This window comes from Diabrotica virgifera, chromosome 7 (genome assembly GCF_917563875.1).
Source record: "Diabrotica virgifera virgifera chromosome 7, PGI_DIABVI_V3a".
In the NCBI taxonomy this organism is placed as follows: domain Eukaryota; kingdom Metazoa; phylum Arthropoda; class Insecta; order Coleoptera; family Chrysomelidae; genus Diabrotica; species Diabrotica virgifera.
The window spans coordinates 10,601,617-10,621,103 of NC_065449.1; the positions used below are offsets into that span (position 1 = coordinate 10,601,617).

Consider the following 19,487-nt stretch of genomic DNA (forward strand, 5'->3'; position numbering starts at 1 on the left):
CAAAAAACAAAAAAATTACCTACTAAAATCACTAGCCAGTTATATCGAGTTTAGCGAACAGACTATACAGGGTGTCCAGAAACTCCACCGACAAACGAAGACAGGAGATTCCTCAGATAATTTTAAGAGAATTTAACCACATTCACCTAGTCCGAAAATGCTTCCTAAGGGAGCTAGAGCTCTTTGAAGATGGCGTCTTGTAATTAGTTTTTCTTAAATACCTCCAGAACGCTTTTAGTTAGAAAAAACGAAAATTGGTACACATATTTATCTTCCAGAGATAAATCGATTCCATCTATGGTGACTTTGGGTGGTGGTTTTGGGTGGGGCAACGGTTATTTTATCGCATAACTTTTTTCTCTTTAACTTTTAAGCACTTTTGATACTGGATTATTAAATTCTGAGGTATTCTAGTACTAAAAGGTACTCTTGCTTTAAGTCGGTAGGACACACCGTTTTCTGAAATTTTTCGTTTCCTGAATTTGAAAAAAATTTTGAAAATTAAAAAAAAAACGGTGTATTTTACCAACTTCAAGCAAGATTACCTAACTTTTAATACTAGAATACCTCATAATTTAATAATCGAATGTCAAAAATCCTTAAAAATTAAAGACTAGTTGATCTACCCAAAACGGACGCATATGACCGGTACTAGAAATTCACAATTAATAAAATCGATTCATCTCTGGAATATAAATAAATGTACCAATTTTGGTTTTTCTAAATAGTTTTTTTTATTGAAATTTTTTTTGATATTCAAACAACGAAAAATTTTCAAATCGATTTTTCTAGAAAACGGTGTATCCTATCGACTTAAAGTAAGAGTACCTTTTAGTACTATAATGCCTTACATTTTAATAATCCAGACTTTAAAGTGCTTAAAAATTGAAAACAAAAAAGTTATGCGATAATATAACTGATGCCCTACCCAAACGCACGCCTATGACCGGTACTAGAAATTTGCAATTAATAAAATCGATTTATCCCTGGAAGATAAATATGTGTACCAATTTTTGTTCTTCTAAATAGAAGCGTTCTGGAGATATTTAAGATAAACTAATTACCAGACGCCATTTTCAAATAGCTCTAGCTCCTTTAGGAAGCATTTTCGGACTAGATGAATTGGGTAAAATTATCTGAGGAACCTCCTGTCTTCGTTTGTCGGTAGAGTTTCTAAACACCCTGTATTTTAATTTCATAACAAATAGAACAGTCCATTTATCATAAAGGGTAGGCTGTATACTCGTAAATATATACCTACTTAATAAATTATTGCTTTTAAAATATACTCAAATTGTATTTTTGAACATCTTATTTATTTTATATAATAATTAAATTCACTATCAAATGTCATTGATGTTTTATTAATACTTAATTTAAAATTTAGTTTGACATTCACGAAGTGTCAAACTCAAATGTAAATAAACTATGCTTTGCTGAACAAATTGAGATTAAATAATAATTCAAAATAACCAAATATTGTTAAAATTATTCAAATTCATTAATTACAAACGTTACATAATATAGGTACCTTGGTGTGCATTACGTCAATGGTTTTTAATTTCAAAAATAATTTATATAGGTACAATATATAACCTGAATTTACAAATAAATTAAAGGAATAAATGGTTTAATTACACAAGATTCGATATTTGATGTAAGATGTAAGAAGGTAGGTAATAAATTGATTTTTTTATAGTCACACAAAAATACGACAGCGCTTGTTCAATTCTGGAAGAGAAATGTCAAACATTTGTAAAACTACTAGATAATTACTACTAGTCTACTCGTAACTTATTGAGTTTGATGTTTAGCTTTTTGAAAAGTAGCCTACTTCCTAACCAACCATTTGAGCTGACGTTTAGTGCGTCGTCGGTAGGAAATAATCGGATTGTGACGTCACATTTTCGACTTTGAGGTCGATTATCTCGAATACGGTTAGAGATATCGAAATGCCGTTTTTAGATTTGGATTCAGAAGGCAAAACTACATAAGAATCCATCGATACACCTGCTCTAAGTATTACAGGAGCGGCAACGCAATAACACACAGACTTTTGCAAATTTATAAACGAAAAGTTTTCGTTGAAAATGAGCCAACATTGAGGCCACTAAATGAGAGGCCCACGTTGGGCGCCAGTTATTATCATTTTAAAATATTTTTCAAAGTTAAATAAAATTCCTATTTTAATTTATTAATTAGATTAGATTAGATTATATAAAATTCAAATATATTCACTACAATTCAATATAACGTTCAAATACCTCGGAAAATTATTACACGTATAAACAAATCAATTAGACATATCAATGTTTCGCTATCTTCACAAATTGAAGACTGCGCAGTAGGCCGGGCCGAAAAAGGGCAGAAAAACATTTTTTGGGAAATTTTAAACGGGCTAGTAAAAAAAAGTTGTGTATGGTAATCCTAATACTGTGTACCAAACATAGGCCGAATTAAATTATTTTTGACCGGGCCCCCGGGGGTCTAAAAAAATTATTTTTTTTTGCTTTATTTTTGGAGCGGGCTAGTGTCTAAGATATTAATATCAATGCTACTATCCTGTTAAACAATTTTCATCATGATCTAAAAATATTTAACCGGTCCCCAGGACCAAAAATATAAAAGAGGGTTAACCAATGCATATTTATTTACTATTTTTGCGCTGTGAACTGTGCAGCTTTTTGCTTGAATGAATATTCGGCACAAAAGGTTTTTATATTGAACTATTATGCACATATTTAACATTATTGCGTATATTCATTTAACCCAGAACTCACCACGATGAGTTTTCTGCACGGTGAGTTCCACTCGCCCACCCTTCTTTACTCAACATTTTTACTTACTCATTCCTTGAAGCATAGTGTCGACATTTACTGTCAAATATTGCCTAATTCTTTCTGGCATCAAGTTTAGCTCGAATATAACCATCTCTAGATTCTGCACCACACACTTTTATTGATGAATCAGTAATTATCTTCACACACCTCTCCACCGCTTGAGTATGGCAAGGAAAATTGTCAAACTTTGGAACTTGTTTCACCATGTCACACAATTATTCTTCGTCTGCTAAACGCTGTATTAGAGGAGGATCTGTTACAATACTATTCATCCAGTCTATGAGATCTATGTAATCTTCTGCATCGAAATTGATTTAGGGATTTGGGATACTATGAAAGCACAATTTTTATACCGGCCTTCCTACATTTTAAAATCCTTCTGAGAGCATCCTCTCTAATACGTTGACGTTAATCTGTTAACCTACAAATTTGAATGATTTCCGGGTGCGCAAAGTAAGCATTGTCTTAATTAACTTTATTGATAAATTGATGAGACATTATTCGGAAAATCTCTCGAAGGCTGCATTGATTTCCATAGATGCCTGGCACCGTATTCCAATTTTGGCTGTGTTTTTATCTCAAACCTCATACGTGAATATACTTGTATTACAAACTCAGCTAAAATCTTTAAGCTTTCTCAAGGATCAGTTGTAGCTACATAAACTCTAAGAATGCGGTTAGCTGTCGTGAACCAACGTGTTTGTGCCATCTTCCCTGGACTTTTCTCTGCCAAACTTTGAGAACATATTCCATCTCCAATTATTGCTTAGGACAGTTTGGACAAATACTGTTGATCTAAACTTGGATCATTTTCATTTACAAGAGGCAGGACAGCTTCTATGGTGTTATATTTAATAACAGGCATTTTTTTCGTAATTGGGAAGAAGGGATCCAATCTGCTCAGATTATGAATAGAGACCTTTTGTGTGGTCATCTAGTTTTTGCAGCAAATATCGCAAGGGAAGTTCATTAGCGTGCAATGGGCGTACACTCCACTGTAATGGTTTATTTACTTGCCTTTCTATAATTTGTATGATTTCACCTTCCCTATTCCCTATTTTCATTTGAACCATCACATCCCATAACACCTAATTTGCTTATATCTATATTATGGCTTTGTAAGTAGTCTAATATTCCTTCGACAATATCTATGACATGAGACTGTCTAAGATCCAAGTACCCAAAATATAAACTACCGGGTCCTTCAGTTAAAGCTATAAAATATGGTCTTTAGTTTTCATAATTCGTCTCGCCTTTCCGAATACCATGGTTTGATCTTTCCTTTTATCAAAGTGTAGCCCTTCAATATTGACTTTTCCCTTAACTCCTCTCCGAATTTTATTTTGTCGATGACTAGCACTGTATTATCTTTGAAGATTTAGTTAAGATCTTCTAAAACGGCATTTAAAAGCTTAAGTATTTTTTCTGTCTACTGTATTATCTTTCTTTTGCTTAATAATAAAATATGACAACAGAAGCTTTTTTAATAGCCCCAAACCTTTTTTTTAACAATATAAAAATTCTTTAAAGGCCGGGGGGCCCGGTTGATTACTTTCTAAATCGTCCCAAATTTGGTATAGGATTATATAAATACTAGTTACAACTTTTAGCAACTAGCCTTGTACAAGAATTTAAAAGAAAATTTTCGACCCAAAAAAAATTTTTAAGGGCCAGAGGGCCCGGTTAAATATTTTTTAAACCGGCCCAAATTTGGTCTAGGATTATATAAATACTAGTCCCAACTTTTGGAAACTAGCCGTGTAGAAAAATTAAAAAAAAAAGATTTTCGGCCCGGCCTACTGCGCAGTCTCTATATTTCTCGATAATATGGATCTACTACCCTATATTGTTGTTTTTGTTATTTTAGGTAGGACATGTGATTCGCAATGCAGTTAGATCCGGCCAAGAAGCCATTCACCACGTAGGGGAAATAACAAACCACGCTAAAAAAGCTATATTAACCGCCAGACAAACCCCAGAAATTCTCATGCATACTGTTAGTCCCATTCCAGTTATATCTGATGACGAGAAAGTTAGTTTAAACTCAAGGTTTGGTGAAGAAGATCATGATTCAAGCATTGGAGAGACACAACGTAAGTTTACAACAATTCTTCACTACTACATTCTTCATTATCACTATCATCATCAGCCGTTTTGAGCCCACTACTGAACATAGGCCACCGGTAAATAATTCAATTGCATCCAATGTTGAGCACCCTGAATCCAGTTGTGGATGCACTTGATGTCGTCCAACCACCTTGTTGCGATGTTCTGCGATGTTCTGCGATAAGCATCGTGTCTAGGTCTCCATTCTAAAATGTTCTTTGTAATCCTGCTGTAATTCTTTTAACTGCATTCATAACGCCAGTTTTTCTCCTACTATTTTATTTGAAACTGACTCTGAGGTATATGTATGTATATGCAACATCGACATCTCCATTGCTCTCTGTGGCACTTATATTTTATATTGATTACCTTTCTGGTAAGGGTCAATGTTTTTGCTCCATACGTTAGACCTGGGAGTACCTACACATTAATTTAAAACCTTCCTTTGAAAGCAGATGAGAAAATATGATCTAAAAACTTTCCTCAGTTTTCCGTAAGCTGCCCATGTCAGTCCTATTTTAATTTTCTCCTTTTTGGTTCTTCAGTGCTCTTGTTTTTATGTCTTTGGCTTTTTGCATAATTGTTTTATTTTATAATTTTACCTACATTTCTCAATATTTTAATATTTTTTCATATGTTATCTTATTTATTATATTGGCTTTGTTTGTAGTTCTTTCGTGTTCTTCTTGTTCTGTTCCGTCGGGTTGTTGACCCATGTGATTCTGGCGAGTTCTTTTGCAGCTTTGTACCAGCTACATACATTCTTAATTTTATTAAATTATTTTCAGAGACAACAGAGTTCGTCAAAATGGGACATCTCCTAGATGCTGCTGGAGTTTCCAATCCAGCTTCAACTCCAGATGCAATTGATCCAAGGACCAACACAGAACACAACTATCTTGAACATTTTTGGAAAAACATCGGGAATGCTGCGGGGAATCACCATTTAAAGAACATTCAAGAGATTTTTCCTAAGAAAACTAACTTAGAAAAGATCATCCATAAGAAAGAGCTTTTTCCTAAATATAACAGTCGAAAAAATGAGGGCCACGAACTAGGAGATATTCACAATAAAGTGAATGATAAGGTTAAACATGTTTTGAAGAATTTCGAAGAGTTTGCTCACAAGAAAAATGAAGATGTTTTTAGACATAATGCAGTAGCAGATAATCAAAACAAAAATGTAATAAAAAACATTAAAGAACTGTTTCCAAGACATAACAACTCACCAATCAACACAAAGAATGATGAGAGTATTCCAGAGCATGTCAAAAACATTCAGAAATTTGTGAACAATAATTTTCAACAAACGTTTAAAAATTTGGAAAGTATAGGAAACAATCAAAATAAAGACGTGAGTGCGAGAAATAATATTGGTTTCCAAAATAATAAATATATGGAAAATTTGAAGGAAAATGTAGAAAATACAATGAATTCTTTTAACAATCTTGAAAACAAAAGTACAAAAAATGTTCCAAAAGAAAAAAATGATCATGTTCAACAAGTCCTAGATAAAATTGAAGATGTTTTTAACAATGCTAACTCTAGGAAGGCCACTCAAAATCTCTATAATAATGAAGGAAAAAAAAGAACAGACCAAATGCAAAAGTTAAAGAATAAACTGGACAGTATTCATATGATGCACAAGTTGTCCTCTAGAAGCAATAGAGAAAAAAATCTTCAGAATTTTTTAGACAAGATTGACGACGAAAAAAACAAAGATAAATTCTTGAAAACCCTAAAAAATGGCGTTGATGATCTCAAGAAAACTTTAGGGGTAGAAAACATTCGTGATTTTGTAGAAGAGATGAAAGAAAATTTAAACGATTTAAGAGAGAACAATCCACTGGATGTTAAAAATATTAATTTTAATAACAAGAGAACAAAAAGAGATGTAAAAGGTAAGTGATATTTCTGTAAATCAAATTAAGAGTAAACAGTAGCGATCAACAGGTAACAACAAAATATAACTTCGGGAGATCAGTATCATAAACTTTGGCAACAGTGGTAATCTTTGACATTATCTAAGATTAATATTTTGACAATATCATAGTCGCGCTAAATGGAAGTAATTGAAAACGATTTTATTATTAATAAATAGATATTTATAAAAATAAACCAAAATGGGTGAAAATTTTATGTTAAGATAGGTATTTAGAAAGATATTTGCATGAAATATCTAATAATAAAACAATAATAAATAATAATTTTTTGTTGTGAAGCGAAACAAATTTCGATTTTCGCATAATTTTGGCACGGTTTTTAATGGACTTTTTCTTAGAAGGTTTCACTTTATTTTTCGTTTGATTTACTTTTTCCATTTTGTTAAACTATTGATAATATTTTTAGAATAAAAAATCCTCCTAAAACTTTATATACTCGCATTAGAATTCGAAATATTTTTACGTAAAATATACTTACCTACCTACATATAACTCTAACTCACAATTAACAACAATATATTCTTTCAAAGAGGCCAACAACTTATACAAAAACAACAAAAATATATAATAAATTAACTATCAATAAACACTACTTTCCTATGAAACAGCAAAAACGAATTCTTAAATTAACACACTACTGCACTGAACAGATATCGATAAAGATAACAGGACATAGAGAAAATCTGACGCAGGTTTGTCAAAACGACAGTGATAATTTCTCTATGTTGCCTAATTAGTTATTTAGTTATAATATGTTCGATTTCTTGTTAGAAATAAAAAATTTTAGTAGTTCCAAGATTACACAAAATCTAGGCATGGGATAAAAAAGTTTATTTGAAGAAAGTTTATTTTTTTTTCTTCTTAATGGCGGTACAGGCTCCTTTTTTCAATATTTTATTTAGTTCTAGAGTAATTTCCACGTACCAACATATTTCTGAAATTGGGCACTGTACCGCCATTCTTTATTATATTACGAATATGTGTGCCAAATATCTCGACAAAATATTCAAAATTAGAGCCGCAATCTTGGAACGCGTTTGTTGCTACCTGTTGATCGCTACTGTAGCCTCATTTTTTAAACGTTGTATTGATTTTTGAATTTCCCTTTGGTAATTGTAGATTTCTACCTCTTGGTTCTATTGTCTCCATTCTTTCGTCGTCGATATCAATGACTTTATTTCTTGTGTTATCCATTGTTTGATTTTAGGGGATGTATTGCCCTCTAATTGTTGTTGTATGATGTTTCTCAGGATCTTCTTTAACTTTATCCATTTTTCTATAGCGTTAAGTTGTCCTAGTCTCTGAACTACGTTGTATATTTGTTCTTTGATCTCTTGGCAAAGATCAGCTTCTTTTAGACTTAAATTTCTTAGATTTGATTAATTCTAGCTGTTCTGTGGCTGTTTTTATTTTCTTCAGTATGAGTTTCATGTCTGCTAAACAAGCTTGTGGTCACTTGTTATATCTGCTCCTGGGTAAGCTTTAGTCGATATTATGACGTTACAGAATCTTTGGTTTATAAATTTTCTTCTTCTTCTCCTTTATTTCTAGTCAATCTGGTTTCTTACTATTTTCTCACCTTCATCTCTAGGGGCTTTCTAAGTGTATATATTTTAGACTGGTAGTTTGTACCATGTGTTCTTAATAATTAGCTCCTTGCAAAACAACTAGCCTCTTTCCTCTCTCATTACGTGTTTCTATTCCATATTCGCCTACTACTTCTCCATCTCTTTCTTTACCTACCTTCGCATTGAAGTCACCTAAAATAACATTAACTTGTCTAATTCATTAGAAAAGCTGTCTATTCCTTCCTCTGTGTAGCTACTCCGTAGAGATTTTGTGGAGTTTTAACTCTAGCGTAATAAAAGACGCAGTGGCGGCTTTTCTTTATGTGCTGCTGAGCTGCAGAACTACCAAACAACCATAGCAAATCTTAATTATTAAAGAATAATTAATATAGTTTTATTTCAAATCTGCCATATTATCATATTAAACATCAACTGTTAATAATAATTCACCAACAACGATGATTAATATTATTTTTTTACGTATTTACTCCTCTAGTGAAACCGTATAATTTTTTTACGTATTTGGTGCTCCAGTGAAGCAATCTTTTTACGTATTTGCTGCTCCAGTGAAGCCGCGTCGATAACAACCGAAACACTGGCAGCGGTAAAATGCATTTATTAGGCAAACGGCGATCTTAGCCGATGTGCTTCGGCAATCGGCTGATTAACGGCCTCGGAAATGTGTTTGCGAGCTGCAATTCACGACAGTTATTCGTGACCGTTGCATCTGTGCCGTGTTTAGAAATTCTTAGCAGCTGTTATGAGTGGGATACATGGCGGAGTGCAAACAATAATTAAGAGAAAATATGAAACTGCTCATTTTGTGCACTGTTACGCCCATCAATTGAATCTAATAATGTCAAGAGCATGTTCTATTAATTCCCAAGTACGCGTATTTTTTGGAGATTTACATGATATACCTGGATTTTTTAGTCATTCACCTCAAAGAATAGCTGTCTTAAATCAAATAGTTGGAAAAAATATTCCTCGTTCAATCCCTACACGCTGGAATTTCAATATTCGTACAGTAAATGTCGTTTACGAATATAGAGACTTTATTATTGAGTGTATGGAGCAACTAGAAGAAGAGTCAAATGCTATTACTTCCAAGGAAGCAAGAGGACTTAGACGTATTCTGGAAGATCAAAATTTTACTTTCTGGCTGACTGTTTTTCATTATATTATGCCACATGTTGACGTTTTGTACAATAATCTTCAAAAAAAGAACATGGACCCAACCGAAGCACAGAAAGCTATACATGTTTTTGAGCAAAGTATTAACAATGTCCGAAATAAAATAGACCCTATCATACATCAAGCTTCAAATTTAAATGCGGCGCCTAGTGTCCAAAAAAGGAAACGCCCAAATAACAGCCAACAGGATCACCGTATTGCCTGTCTAGAAGTTTGTGATGTTATTATAAACAATGCAAAAGAACGGTTTGCATATACAAATCATCTAGTTGCCGCAACACTTTTATCTTCAGAACATTTCGAAAAATATAATAATAAGTTTCCTGAAAATGAATTGGATTTAACTTGTACAGCTTATAACTTCTTTGATAAAAACCGTTTGCGAACAGAACTGTCAGTTTTGTATTCCAATATCGAGTGTAGAACATTAAAAGGTGCAGTGCCTTTACTAAAATTTATAATTTCTAATAATTTAGAGGACACATTAACAGAAACCAAAAAGTTGATACAAATTCTGGTGACTACGCCAATGACCACAGCAGAAGCTGAACGTAGTTTTTCAACTTTAAAACGGATCAAAACATTTTTAAGAAATTCAATGCGCGAAGACAGATTAACAGCCCTTTCCACACTCTCGATAGAAAAAAAGTTCATCGCTTCAATACCGAACTTTAACGATAAAGTAATCGAAAAGTTTGCGACAAAAAAGGACCGGCGTATTAATTTCCAATTTAGAAAAATGCAATAAATGTAAGTTAATCAGATTTTTATAGCATGTCGTTATTAGTTACTATTAATTAGTATTAAAGCTAATTTTATTGTTTTTGTTTTCGTATGTTATTCTATTTCTATTATTTTATATTGGCCGTGGTTCATGCAGCACACCCTATAGCAGATGTCACGAGCCGCCACTGAAAAGACGTATTTATTTATTACACTTCTGCCGATTTTAGACCATCGAACCTCACTGCATCCAAGGAGGCCTATCTTTAAGCAGTTCTTTATCAGGTTATGAGCTCTTCCTTGTTAGTACGTTCCACGTATCTATTCTTTTGTGTGTTTTGAGTTGAATTGCAGATTTTATACTTGCTGACGTAATGAGAATCCCTGTGATCCTTCTGGTTTATGCCTCTCCTGCCGGATCTTGGACACTGATTACCATGATCAGCGCTGTTTATGTTTTTTGTTCATTTTCATGAGACTATTTTAGCGATAGTATCGTTAATGTGAAAGTTTCTTGTGACGTTTCCTTATACGATTTTTCTAGATACACCAACAGACCACGAAGACATCGTTCAGAGTAGTTTCATTCCATCAGGGCTAACCCATCCCTTTTTCATTCCGGGGTTCAACAATTTCAACGAAGACTTTGACGAACCCGATCATCATAATCCGTTTTCGTTGAATATGCCAGATCTGGAAGAAGAACGTGAAGCGTTTTTGGAAAGGTTTGATGAAAGGGGAAATTTTTTACCCACAGATTTTAATCTTGGACCTAGAAATTCGGATCATCAACATGTGTTAGGTAAATAGAATATTACAATATATATTTATTTTATGTAAGATAAAAAATTTCCAGTCCTTCCTGATTTTTATCATCTCCTTCGCTTCTTTGCATGTTTTGCCGTTCTGCTGCAGTATTTTCCCTATCAGATGATTCCAAGTCAGAAGTCAGTTTAGGTCTTCCTCTTCTTCTCTTTTTTGTCGTTCTTACTTCCCCTATACGTTTGACAAGTATGTTACTGTGTATTCTATGTAAGTATCGTAACCAGCACAGTTGTCTTCTTTCTATAAACTGTGTCATTGATTCAATATTCAACTGTTTTCCAATTGTTTCACTTCTCACTTTACCTTTTCCTGACATGCCTTTTATGGTAAATAAAGGCAGAAGGTTGGTATTTAAACTGCCTTTTGGTACTATGTTAAATAAAGTCGTAGTCAACATCTTCAGTTTAATAACATTATATATTTACGTAGGATTCGTTAAAGACAATCGTAATAAAAGTCCGTGTGATGTTTAACAGTTTTAATTAATAAAATACATAACTAAATTATAGATACTATTAAATTGACGAAATGTAAAAGTGTTTGTGTAATTGCAACTAAAATTTTACGAGTTCTCACAAAAGAAAATGTCTTTGAAATAATCGCGTTTATCTACTTAATATATGACCGGCTTGTCAATATATAAGTACGTACCTACGTATTAAACCTCGCGTCCTTTCGATTATTGCCAAATACAACCTCTTTCCTCATTCGGATCTCAAAATCGACTGCCTCTCGCATTCCTACGCTAAAACAAATTCTCTTATATCTAATCTCCCTTTTCCGTTTTAACCTATTTAAATTGGATCAAAGTATGTACCGACTTTTTCCAATAAACGAAAACCAATAAAATTAGTCAAGGCTGCTACTTATGTTTATCTTGCGTCTCAGCTAACTCCGATTCCCGATCCCCAAGCTAATCCGCACATGTGTTCTTATGCGTGAGACTCTTATTTCGTTTTCGTAATAATAATTAAGAAAAATTATATACAGGAGTTTTAAAAATGAAGGTACAATATTTACAATTCTACATTATAAATAAAGTCATAGTCAACATCTTCAGTTTAATAACGTATATTTATAATATAAAACGGTGGCGAACCACGACTATCAAGAAATAACAGTACTGCTCTTCTTCTTCTTCTTCTTCTTGTAGTTCCTTCTCCTATCGGAGGTTGGCTATCATCACAGCTATCCGTACCTTATTGGCGGCTGCTCTTAAAAGATCTACTGAGCTGCAACCATACCACTCTCTTAAGTTTCTCAGCCAGGAAATTCTTCTTCTACCTATGGATCTTTTCTATCTAACACTACTGTTTGAAGTACTGATCTATCTAACACTATTTCGACATATTCACGTCTAATAACAAATACGAATGGGTTCTGATTTTGGTCAATGTTTTATACACATGAAAGCATTGCAACAGCACTAACATTTCAGGGTTAATAATGGTTTATGTTTATTTTTGGTCAGTGGCTTTGGATAAGGTTAATAACATTTTTATTCAGAATTAGACGTAAAACATATATTTTACTTTTACTCTTCTTATACCGGGTGTCCACTTATATTTTCCCCCATTTTAACTGCCTATAACTTCTAAACGGCTCAAGATAAAAATATGCGTTTTTCACTGAAATGTTTTATTTTAGTAAAAGTTTTGTCTGAATGGATTGAATTTTTTATATCGCTTTCAAATACGAAATAAAATATGGCGGATTTTTGAAAAAAACGTTGTTGATTTTTTTTAATGGAACACCCAGTATATTCTTTTGTAAATTGAAAGAAAGGTCATTCATCTATCTAGGCGATATAAAGATTTTGAAAATCGGTTGTCAAATCACTGAGTAATTAATTTTTAAAATGAGAGGTGCAACGTGGATATCACATACCTAAATAACATAACTAATCAAGTTATGTGATTTCCACATTGCATCTCTCATTTTAAAAATTAATTGCTCAGGCATTTGACAACCGATTTTAAAAAATTTTATATCGCTGGATAGATAAATGACCGTTTTTTCAAGTTTTTAGGTAAGTGACCATTTTTTATATCGCTTTTAAATAAAAAATGGCGGATTTTTGAAAAAAAACGTTGTTGACTTTTTTTATTAAAACACTAAGTATATTTTTTTATGTCTTGAAAAAAAGATCATTTACCTATCCAGCGATATAAATTTTTTTAAAATCGGTTGCTAAATGACTGAGCAATTACTTTTTAAAATGAGAGATGCAATGTGGAAGTCACATAACATAATATCATTTTGCTCAGTTATGTTATTTAGGTATGTGATATCCACGTTGCATTCCTCATTTTAAAAATTAATTACTCAGTGATTTGACAACCGATTTTGAAAAGCTTTATATTGCTGGATAGGTGAATAGCCTTTCTTTCAATTGACAAAAAAATATACTGGGTGTTCCATTAAAAAAAAGTCAACAACGTTTTTTTCAAAAATCCGCAATTTTTTTCGTATTTGAAAGCGATATAAAAAATTCAATCCATTCAGACAAAACTTTTACTAAAATAAAACATTTCAGCGAAAACCGCATATTTCTATCTTGAGCCGTTTAGAAGTTATAGGCAGTTAAAATGGGGGAAAATATAAGTGGACACCCGGTATAGTGTGGAAGGCACTTATGGAATAAAATTATTTCTGTCATTGTATCAAAAAATTATCAAAAACGCTCAGACCCGTCGATTTTTAAATAAAAATGTGCACTTTTTAAACATAAATTTAAATATACAAGGTGATCCTTGCAAGTCTAGCAGAGTCCATATGCTTTATTTTTAATGGAACACCTTGTATATTGTTATATTTTTAAAAGCTGCTTAACAACTTGATTTCAAAGAACTATATCATGTAGGGTGTATTATTAATAATACAGGGTGAAATTTTGAAATTAACAAATATGGAAACCACTGATGGAATAAAATTGTTTGTGTCCTTATTTTAAAAAATTATAAAAAATACTGGGACACGTCAACTTTTAAATTCAAATGAGCGCTTTACAAACATAAATTTAAATATACAGGGTGATTCACGTAAGTACAGCATAGTCCATGATCTTTAGTTTTAATGGATCACCCTGTACATTTTTATATTTTTAGAATCTGCTAAACAACCTCATATCAAGTGTATTATGTAGGGTTCATTGTGAATAATACAAGGTGAAATTTTGAAATTATTTATAAATTTTGTCAAGGCATTAAATACAAAACCCAATAGATTTAATACTTAGTTTAGAAAATTGATGCCTTTATTTAGCTCATTTAAAATATTTACCATTATTTAAAGCATAATAAATGATTAATTTTAAAATTTTATGTAGGTATTTAATATATTGCCGAAAATTACACATAATTCTAAAATTTTACCTTGTATTATTCATAATAGGCCCTACATAATAGGTATACACTTTTTTGGTATGAGGTTGTTTAGCAGATTCTAAAAATATAAAAATATATAGGGTGATCCATTAAAATTAAAGATCATGGACTATGCTGTACTTGCGTGAATCACTCTGTATATTTTAATTTATGTTTGTAAAGCGCTCATTAGAATTTAAAAGTTGATATGTCCCAGTATTTTTTATAATTTTTTAAAATAAAGACACAAACAATTTTATTCCATAAGTGGTTTCCATACTCTTTAATTTTAAAATTACACCCTTTATTATTCATAATACACCCTACATGATATAGTTTGTTAAAATCAGGTTGTTAAAAAGCTTTTAAAAATATAAGAATATACAGGGTGTTCTATTAAAAATAAAGCTTATGGAGTCTGTTAGACTTGCAAGGATCACCCTGTACGTTTAAGCTTATGTTTAAAAAGTGCACATTTTTATTTAAAAATCGACGGGTTTCAGCATTTTTATATTTTTTTTTAAACAAGGACAGAAATAATTTTATTCCACAAGTGCCTTCCACCCTATATATTTTCTTTCAGCCGCTTGCATTTCTCATTGTTAATTTTTAGAAACTTTATTAGGAGCATCAAGTCCAGATATGTTTGAGCAAACATTCCATGAACACTTCACTGACAATGGCATTCATACTACCCCACAGGAAGCATTTCAGCGGCCCCAAAATGCTGATGAAGATGACGTAGTATCCACATCTATGGTAATGCACAAAAGTTTGCTGACTCCGTTTATGGGAAAGAGCAAAAAGGAGGATAAGGATACTTTTAATGGACAATATGGACCTCCATGTGGCTGTGCTTCGCGTGGCTATTTAAGAAATCAAATGGATGAAGACGATATTTATTATTAATGTTAATTGTAAATAGATATTATTAAAAACCTTTCTAGGTTTTTGCTAACATTGTAGTTTCTTATTCAGTTTCTTCTTCTTCTTTTTCTTTTTCCTCTTTATAAGCAATTCTGCTTCTGCTATGCAATTCATTGACGGATTGATACCTCTATGGGCGGTTGTCATCTAATAAATAAAAGAGAAGAAATATACTAGTCCAGTCGAGATGTACCATATATGGTATTAGTATGGTATAGTTAGACCCAAACCCAGACATCCAAAGTGAAAGTTATCCTCCAACACCAAATTGTTCTATATGGTCCATATAATGTTCAGAAAAAAGTCACACCATTTTGAGCGTCGGGTTTGGGGGGGAGAGGGGGAGAAATCTGTAAATTCGTAGTTTTTTACGTTTTTCGTCCATATTTCTAAAACTATGCGGTTTAGCCTCTATACAAAACTGTTCTACATTAAATTTGAAATAACAAAGGCCCTACGCATAACCCTCATAAATGAACGGTTCCAAAGTTACGGAGGTAGTATAGTATAATTGGTCCAAAAAAGGCCTAACCCAGACATCCAAAATAAAAGTTTTCCTTCAACACCAAATTGTTCTATACAGGGTGTCCCAAACTAATTTACCTACGCTATATCTCTTAAACGAATAGAGATTTTCGAATGGGACAAAAAGTGATATATTCTACATGTAATACACTTTAATATGGCGTATAAAAAAATCATCCACTAAATATTCATCCCTTAGTTACAACCACTAACTTTAATTTTTTTAATAGCACCCTGTATATTTTTTTATAGTTTTGGATGTGGTCTTTTATCGTCTATTAAACACATTTTTTGAAAATATAACCGGTTCGTAAATAACCTAGAAACTATCAGTTAATTTTTGTTAATTGTGTGTCCCAAACTAATTTATATAGGCTATATTTCTTAAACGAATAGAGATTTTCGAATGGGACAAAAACTGATCTAAATTCATCCCCTAAATATTCATCCCTAACTTACAGGATGCTATTTAAAAAAAAATTAAGTTAAGGGTTGTAACTAAGGGATGAATATTTAGGGGATAATTTTTTTTCTACGCCATATTAAAGTGTATTACAAATGTAATAGATCAGTTTTTGTCCCATTCGAAAATATCTATTCGTTTAAGAAATATAGCCTGGATAAATTAGTCTGGGACACATAATTAACAAAACTTAACTGATATTTTCTTGGTTATTTACGAACCGATTTTATTTTCAAAAAATGTGTTAAATAGACGATAGAAGACCACATCCAAAACTATCAAAAAATATACAGGCTGCTATTAAAAAAATTAAAGTTAGGGGTTGTAACTAAAAGATGAATATTTAGGGGATGATTTTTTTCTACGCCATATTAAAGTGTATTACAAGTAGAATAGACAACTTTTTGTCCCATTCGAAAATCTCTATTCGTTTAAGAGATATAGCTTGGGTAAATTAGTCTGGGACACCCTGTATGGTCCACATATTGTTTAGTAAAAAGTTACACCATTTTGAGCGTCCGGTTTGGGGGGGAGATGGGGGAGAAATCGGTAAATTAGTAGTTTTTTTACGTTTTTCGTCCATGTTTCTAAAACTATGCTTTAGCGTAAAGAATTTTCTATAGAAAAATGTTCTACATAAAATTTAAAACAAAAAAGGTTCTATACATAATTGTTATAAAATCAACGGTTCCAGAGTTACGGAGGGTGAAAATTGGAGGTTTTTGATACTTTTTATATTTACCGATTTCTCCCCCCTCTCCCCCCAAACCCGAAGCTCAAAATGGTGTGACTTTTTTCTGAACATTATGTGGACCATATAGAACAATTTGGTGTTAAAAGATAACTTTCAATTTGGATGTCTGGGTATTTGGTATAGTTATACCATACATTGCGCAAAAAATATAAAAAGTATCGAAAACCTTGACTTTTCACCCTCCGTAATTCTGGAACCGTTGATGTTAATAACAATTATGTATACAAGGTTTTTTTGTTTTAAATTTCATGTAGATCATTTTTGTATATAACATTGTTTACTCTAAAGCATAGTTTTAGAAATATTGACGAAAAACGTACAAAAACTACTAATTTATCGACTTCTCCCCCATCTGCCCCCCAAACCGGACGCTCAAAATGGTGTAACTTTCTACTGAATAATATGTGGACCTTACAGAATAATTTGGTGTTGGAGGAAAACTTTTACTTTGGATGTTTGGGTTAGGCCTTTTTTGGACCAGTTATACTATACTACCTCCGTAACTTTGGAACCATGCATTTTAGAAAGATTATGCATAGAGCCTTTTTTATGTCAAATTTAATGTAGAACAATTTTGTATAGAAGGTTGTTCGCTAAACCGTATAGTTTTAGAAATATTGACGAAAAACGTAAAAAACTACGAATTTACTAATTTCTCCCCCCTCTCCCCCCCCCCCCCAAACCCGACGCTTAAAATGGTGTGACTTTTTTCTGGACTTTGTGTGAACCATATAGAACAATTTGGTGTTGAAGGATAACTTTCACTTTGGATGTCTGGGTTATGCCATTTTTTTGATCAACTATACTATAATACTATATTAAAATGAACTTCATGGAAACAAAATGCATGGTCATTATAAAACACCCAAAAGACAACGAGATACTCCATATTAATAATATCCAGATAAGAAGGGTAGACAAATACAAATATCTATTAGGAACATTGGTTAGTCAAAACGCAGAACAAATACAAGAGATTAAAAGCCGTATACAAATAGCAAGGGCAAAATTCGTCAAAATGAAACATCTATTATGTAGTAGAGACTTAGGAATGGATCTAAGGATAAGGTTGTTGCACTGCTACGTTTCCACAACTTTGCTCTACATATTTTAGGCCTGGACATTGAAGCAATTAGAGATTGGAAGCTATTGAGCGTTGGTAGTGTTATCGAAGAATGCTACGAATATCATGGAAAGATAAAATTAGCAATATTGAAGTCCTTGATAGGGTTAATAAGAGGGTAGAAATTATACAGACAATTAAGAGGAGAAAGCTTGAATATTTCGGTCATGTAGTAAGAGGTCCTCGTTTTAGTCTGCTGCGTTTGATTATGAAGGATAAAATAGAAGGTAAAATATACAGGGTGTTAGTAAATAAGTATGAAACATTTTAAGGGCTAATTCTACATGAAAAAATAATGCTGGTTTGCTCTATAAACATATATCCGCAAATGCTTCGTTTCCGAGATACGGGGTGTTGAAATTTTTATTTCAAACTGCCAATTTATGTATTGCTCTGTTGCAATACTTGAGAGTCCAGTTGAGCTATGAAAATGAAATTTAGTGAGTTTTAGAAGGTAGTTATTTCGCATTTTTTGACATACAATTAAGAATTTTGTATTCATCATTGGCGTGCCTACGGGTAATGGTCTGAATTTTTTGAAAGAAATAAATAGTACGCCATTGAGATATTTCGAATTAAAAATTATTTTTAAATTTCACGTCTAATTTGTGATAAAAAAAACTTTCTTGCCTTTTTTTCATATGGTGCACCGTTTTTATGCAGAAAAATAAAACATCTTGACGCATATTTTTCATTTTTTAATACATTATCAAGAAATATCCAATATAATAATATTAAACTGGAACAATAACAGAAAATATTACTAATAAGATTTTAACTAAGTGCAGAGCTACAATAAATGTTAAAAATGACCTCCTTTAGAAGTTACAGAAGAATTTTATATTCATCATTGGCTCGCGTACGGGCAATGGTCTGAATTTTTTAAGAGAAAAATAGTACGCCACTGAGATATGTCAAATTAAAAATAATTTTTGAATTGCTGGTTTAATTTACGACAAAAAATCTGTCCTGCTTTTTTTTTCATAAAAAATTATTTTCAAAAAATAAATAAAACATCTTAACGTTTACAAAGTATTTGAACTAAGTTTCTCTGCATATGGAAACTACCTCAAATACTTTGTAAGCGCTAAGATGTTTTATTTTTTTGTATAAAAACGGCGCCTTGTATGA

At 32.2% G+C, this 19,487-nt stretch overlaps 1 protein-coding gene across 1 annotated transcript in view; it reads left to right on the forward strand.

The window, feature by feature from the left end:
• The window catches only part of LOC114327359 (uncharacterized), a 36,457-nt gene extending 20,935 nt beyond the window's left edge, over positions 1–15,522 (forward strand). Inside the window, exons 8-11 of the mRNA XM_050656033.1 lie at positions 4,708–4,933; positions 5,735–6,847; positions 10,919–11,176; positions 15,178–15,522. Of these exons, the coding sequence (XP_050511990.1) occupies positions 4,708–4,933; positions 5,735–6,847; positions 10,919–11,176; positions 15,178–15,473 (1,893 nt within the window). The 3' untranslated portion in view covers positions 15,474–15,522. The remainder of the gene's footprint in view (positions 1–4,707; positions 4,934–5,734; positions 6,848–10,918; positions 11,177–15,177) is intronic.
• Positions 15,523–19,487: the final 3,965 nt, after the last annotated feature.